The sequence below is a fragment of the Echinops telfairi genome, unplaced genomic scaffold (genome assembly GCF_000313985.2).
Source record: "Echinops telfairi isolate 266 unplaced genomic scaffold, ASM31398v2 ScPeMD7_7467;HRSCAF=8505_1, whole genome shotgun sequence".
NCBI classification, from domain to species: domain Eukaryota; kingdom Metazoa; phylum Chordata; class Mammalia; order Afrosoricida; family Tenrecidae; genus Echinops; species Echinops telfairi.
Window position 1 is genome coordinate 43,534,237 of NW_022111368.1, and position 6,373 is coordinate 43,540,609.

At 51.2% G+C, this 6,373-nt stretch overlaps 1 protein-coding gene across 1 annotated transcript; it reads right to left on the minus strand.

Moving 5' to 3' along the window:
* Window positions 1–1,245: 1,245 nt before the first annotated feature.
* FOXI3 (forkhead box I3) lies at window positions 1,246–6,371 on the minus strand (the record flags this gene model as incomplete). Its single annotated transcript, XM_013005989.1, has 2 exons — window positions 1,246–1,919; window positions 6,095–6,371. Coding segments are annotated over 2 exons (951 nt in total), but the record flags the coding sequence as incomplete, so codon positions are not given.
* Between the last annotated feature and the right edge of the window lie 2 nt (window positions 6,372–6,373).

Consider the following 6,373-nt stretch of genomic DNA (forward strand, 5'->3'; position numbering starts at 1 on the left):
TTGAGTTGATAAAACAAAGATTTCTCTCACTCACTCACACACACACACACACACACACACACACAGCCTATGGTGGCTTCACACTCATGCAAACATACACTTCTATTCTTTTAGGAGAAAGCAATTGAAGACAAAATAAACGCCATGTCTAAAGGTGACCAGAAATGGCCCACGTAAAAGTTTATTCTCACCTGGTTCTCTGCATGCAGTGTACTTTCTTGGGAAATGAAGAACTTTGTTTCAGTTCAAGTTATAAATTAATTTACAAATATAGAATTGTTAGAAACATTTATAAAAGCCCATACAATTTGCCATACAAAAATATTGCTAGAAACAGATTTTCCTGTCTGCAGTGCACAGGTAGACAGTCTCTTTGGTTTCCTTTCTATGCACTTTTTAAAAAGCAATGCTGATGCAACGAAAACCTCCAACAAAGCTATTTTCCCTGCCATTTAAAAAAAATAATGTTTGGTGTATATATATTCCAATTTCTTAAAAGTTAATGCTGTGAAAGAGCACAGGGAAATGATGAAATCTTTTACAAGATGCTGGTGTCCCCATTTATTAAACATTTTTTAAAAAGTATTTCAAACAATCTTTGGTCAAAATAGCTCTAGCTCTGCTCCTACCCACTATCCTGGCGCACGTTTGCCGGTGAACGCCGCCTTTCCCAGGGACCAGCACATAGAGGTTCTAAGCATCAGTTCTGGAACCAGACTGGATTTGATCCTGGCTCCAAGATTGACCCTATGTGGCCCGGGGCAATCGAACTTCTGGGAGATGGGCTTTCCTTACAGACAATGAAGGCTAAGAATCTCCCAAGGTCATTGTGAGGATTAAATGCCTGGAACAGTGCCTGACACATAGGGCTTGTTTTCAGTTTTATTGCGGTCATTCCCTCCCAGGTACCAGACACTGGGTATAAGCAGAGGTGATGCACGGCTGTTCTTCACCTGCCTCCTGTACACATTTGAACTTGGAAGATCATAGGTGCACAGTGATTCCCCTCCGGGCTTGCCATCCCAGAATAGAATGAGGTGCAGTTCTCTCTTGAGGGAGGTCCATACCCAGAACACTCTGGGGAAGCCTGCTGGGTTGTAAAGAGCTCAAGGCCCTTGCTAATTCTAAGTGGGGCCCAACCGAGCCAAAAGGTCGCCTGGAAGAGAGCTGGAGGGAAATATTCCAGTCTTACTGAACTGGAATCGGTTTTGTTTTTTAACGAGTCTGTGGCAAAGCCCCGCTGTTCTACACTTCAGAACCCTCCCGGGGGTAGATGAGGCTGTTGACCATGCTGAAGTTGTAGAAAGGGCTGCCGAAGGAGCTGCTTTGGCCCCCACTGGAGCTGGCGGGGAAAGGGTTATAGTAGGGAGATCTCTGGCTGCTGCCATTGTTGGTGCCGCTACTCAGCGGCAGGGTGTCTGGCGAGGCCTCCAGGAGAGAGCTGGGGGAGAAAGAGCTGCTGGCCGGCAGCTGGGTCCCCTGGATCCCGAGGTGGAGGCTGCCGGGAAGGGGGCGCTGGGTGCTCCCATTGCTGGCACCTAAGCTGCTGCTGAGGCTGCTGTAGAAGGCATTGAGGCAGGAGGTGGTGCTGAACGGGGACCGTCCCGGAGACGAGGCCGTGCTCTTGGTGCCCTCCGGCGGCTCGGGGGACTGCGAGACCCTCAGCAACGAGGTGGGACTGTCTCTTTCGGGCTTCCCACCCATCCCAGCCCCTAATCCCGAAGACAGCCCTTCCGATTTGGACGTTGCTATAGCTGCGGCGGTGGAGGAGGAGGATGAGGAGGAGGCAGTGGTGGTGGTGGTGGTGCTGCTGCTGCTGGCTGCGGGGGCGTCGGTGCGGCGCTTTCGCTTCCGGCGGAAGTTCCCATTGTCGAACATTTTCTCGCAGTTCGGATCCAGGGTCCAGTAATTTCCTTTCCCTGAGAGTGGAAGTTAAAAAGGGGTTAGAGCAGATTCTGATTTTGCGAGTGTCTTCTGGGTGGTGCACACAGTTCACGTGCTCAAGCTGCTAACCCAAAGGCGGGCAGTTCTAGTCTACCCAGAGACACAACACACCGAGGATCCGAGCGAAAGCGCAGGGCAGGGCGCAGTTCTACTTTGACCGGCGCGGGGGGTGGGGGTGGGGGGGTGTCACCGGGGCCGAAGCCCAGTTCAACAGCGACTGTCTGGTGTGCACCGCCTCACTTGTGGGCAGAGGGTGCAGACTCATTAAATGCTGACAGAGACCCACCCACCCGGCCACTTTCCTTTATCCTCTTTGAGATTTTATTCGGCCCCTTAAGCGGAATCAGTTCTGATAGCTTCCACCTCCCCCATGCCCCCCAGCAGGGTCTTGTTATTTAAACCTTAACATCTAAGACGCTTATAACTAAATTGCCAACACCTTGCTTTATTCTAGATCCAAACTCAGGGCCCTTGCAACATTATGGAATTCCGATGCTTAACTTTCATCTCGATTAATTTATGCATTAAAAATTGAGACAATAGTACTCATTTTGTAAATTGGAGGGGACAGATTTTTAGCCCAGTCTCTGGCACACAGTAAGGGGGAGGGGGGATGCGGTATTATTATGCTAGGGTACACCTTTTCCACTTCCAAAAAAAAAGGGAAGGTGGGGTGGAAAGGGGGAACCGACTACACGGATCTACATAAAACCTCCTCTCTGGGGGATGGACAACAGAAAAGTGGGTGAAGGGAGGTGTCAGACAGTGTAAGGCATGACAAAATAATAATTTATAAATTATCAAGGATTCATGGGGGGGGGGGGAACGGGGAGGGAAGGGGGAAATGAGGAGCTGATGCCAAGGGCTCAAGTAGAAAGCAAATATTTTGAGAATGAAGATGGCAGCAACTGCACTTGACACAATGGATGTATATATATGGACTGTGATAAGAGTTGTACGAGCCCCCAATAAAATGATCTAAAAAGAAACCACACAAAAAAGTGTGTGTTGTTGATTACAACTCATGTGACCCTATAAGGCAGAACCCATGGGATTTTCTAGGCTGTCATCGCCATAGGAAGGAGCCCCGGGTGGTTAGGCAGCTTGCACCCAGCGGCTCTGCAGGAGGAAGCTGAGGATTCTGAATTAGTCTTGGAAAGCCACAGGGATGTTCTACCGTCCCATAGGGTTGCTGTGGATCAGAATGGACTTGGTGGCAGTGGGTTTGGTTTGGGTTTTGGAATCTTTCCGGGAGCACACAGTCAGGGCTTTTCTCCTGTGGAGTTGCTGGGTGGATTGGAACCTCCAACTTCACAGTTAAAAGTCTTACAGCTTCACCACTGCACCCACCTGGGCTCCTGAAGAAAAAAATACCTCAGGGGGTGCGGCTGGGGGGTGGGGAGGCAACTAACTGTGTCCACTTGGTCCTCTTGCTTAACAAAAGTGCTAGCAGATTAGCTGATCATCCCGTTGTTTTAAAGGAGCCTGGGATGTTATCTCTTAGAGCACAGGGAAGCTCCTTGCGTCTACACCTTGGGCGGGGCTAGACTGCATCCCCAAGGTTAAGCATTTTATCCCCAGGGCAAATCTCTGGATGGGGCCTCACTCAATGCTCTGCTTAGAAAACTGCCCGCACTCTGCACTCTCCAGCTCGATGCAGGTAGAACAGCTTCATCATCACCTTGAAGGATTCTTCTCTCCCAGCAGCTTTTGCACTTTGGGCCACAAATGAAATAACTTGAGATACTCCCTTAGTAAGTGAAGGCAGAGCAAGACTTCAGCTGGCGGGTGGGCGGGCTCCAGAGCCAGCCCTCACTCAGCCCTGTGTCACACTGCCTCCTCCCCCCCAGTGTGCACATAAAACGGAAATCCTTCCTAGTAGTAGACGAAAATAAAAAGCCAAATGCGTTGAAAAAATACCTATGCCTATCAGGCTCTGAGGAGTCCTGGTGGCATGGTGGTTGGACAGTGGGCTGCTAATCACAAGGTCAGCAGTTCTCTTTAAGGGAGAAACATGAGCTTTCTGCTTACTTAAACAGTTATAGTCTAGAAAACTCAAGGGAGATAGTTCTACCCTGTCCTAAAGGATCATATGCATCAGAATTAACTGATGGCAATGAGTTCGGTTTGTTTTGTCAGGATATTGATGATATAGCAACCAAGGTGGTGCAAAGATTTTGCTCTCAACTAGGAACCCAAATAAGGATTGGTCTGGGGACTACAACACTGGCCTAACACATGCCGGTTGTGAGGATGGCACAGGACCCAGCAGTGTTAGGGTCACTATGAGTCAGCACCTGGCAATGTGAACCAAAAGGTTGGTGGTTTGAGCCCATCCACAAGCAAAATCCTAGCCCTCTGCTTCTGTTACAGCTCACAAGCAAGAAAACCCTATGGTACTAAGAATCAGTGTCCTACACCCATGTGCTTTGTAGGAGGACTTAGTGTCACAAAGGGAGGTCCTGGTAGCACAGTGGGTTAAAGTGGCAAAATGCCTGTGTCCCCCAGTTGGAGAAAAGATGTAGCAGTCTGCTCTGTAAAGATTTCACCCTTAGAAGCCCTATGGGTAGTTCTACTCTTCTTAACGTGGGTCACTCTTTGTGAAAATCTACCCCAAAGCAATGGCTTGCCATCAAAACATAATTTGTGCCCAACTGTTCTGCTCTACAATAATTTCGGCGATTTAGATATTAGCCCCTTCTGCAGCGACGAATTTTTACATTAACACTTTTAAACCCCCAGCTCGCTACTATTATTTAGCGCAGAGGGGCTCATAGCAACCCTTTGTGTACAACTGCCCTATTGGTGTTTTTAGGCTGTAATCTCTATGGGTCTCCCTGCATTGTGGCTAAAGGGGGTTTTACTTCCCTCAGGTCTTTCTGCCAGACACTACAGAAAATGAAAACAATATTCCCTGCCATCCAGTTGATGCCAACTCACAACGACCCCAGGAGCAGGGTCCAACTGTCGCTGTTAACAGAGAAGAAAGTCTTTCTCCCTGAGCCCTGGGTATCACAGCCCAATGCATAACCAGTGGGCCGCCCGGGGTCCACTGCACCTGACATTCAGGGACTCTAATAACATACCAAGACAGCCCTTATTGCCATCGGGTTGATGCCAGTTCATAGCGATTCTATAGCACGGAATAGAGCTTCCCCTGCGGTGTCCCAGGCTAACTCTTTACTCTTCCGCACTAGCCTAACCACTCTCCTCTTCTCCCCAAGGGCGAGTTGGTTAGCATCCCACCTAGTAACCCAGGGCACCCCACCCGGGCTCCTCCTAGCCACTGCAGCATCCCAACACCCCGCCAACACTGTCTTGGGCGCCTTTGAAGTAGAATAGCTCTGCTAGTTTGGGGGGTGTTTCCCCCCCCAGCTTTTCTCTGCTCCACCTCTCAGGATCCCCTAACACAGCAATCTAGCCCCTTCTGCTTCAACCCAAGAGCTGTTGGGCTTCGATGAGAATGAAGCCAGCTTGCGTTATCTATTTTTCAATCTCAAAATAGTTACGGTACAAACACAAGTCGCAGGACCTAGTTCTCCAGTCCCTTTGCCGGTCTCTTGACGCCTGTGCCACGATCGTTACATCACCTCCTGGTCGGCACGGGTTGCCTTAAGTACACAGAAAGCTTGCTGCAGGGGTATTTCTACTGCCTGCAGATACACCCAGGCCGAGCGCCCAGCCTCTCCAAGGCGTCTTTCGCAAAGGGTGTTGGGATTCTCCGTTTGCCCGAATCTCTTTATTTACACGCAGGGGCTGATCCCATCTACTTGCTTGTAAATTGACCCTCCTTTCAGATGGCCTGATGAACACCACTCAAGGGTACCCTCCCGGTTAAGGACATGGGCTCCCCTCACCCTCCACCCCCACCCCACGTAAACCCCAACTGGCCAGCCTCTGTAGGGCCGCGGATCCCCGCCTCCTCTTCGAAGAGCTGGACACTTCTCTGTCCTCTGGGTTCCTCTCCCTCACCCCAATCAGAGGTGGCCCCGGCGGTGGCTCATCCCCCTGCGGCCACCCCCCAGTTCGAATGGGGCGGCGATAGAAGGAGACCCAGAGATTTCTGCGCCCCATCAATCTTCCCAGTGGTCCGCACACCGCACGGCCCCCTCCGCGCACCCCCGGAGCCTGGCTCCCGTGCCTCCCTCACCTGGGTCGTCCTCGTCGCGGGGCACCTTCTTGAAGCAGTCATTGAGCGACAGGTTGTGGCGGATGGAGTTCTGCCAGCCGGCCTTGCTGCGCTGGTAGAAGGGGAAGCTGTCGGCCACGAACTGGTAGATGTGGCTGAGCGTGAGCTTGCGCTCGGGCGCGCTCTGGATGGCCATGGCGATGAGCGCCGAGTACGAGTAGGGGGGCCGCACCATCTTCATCAGGTCCTCGCGGCTGGCCGAGGCCAGCCAGCCCAGCTCGCCCGTCGCCCCGGGCCCGG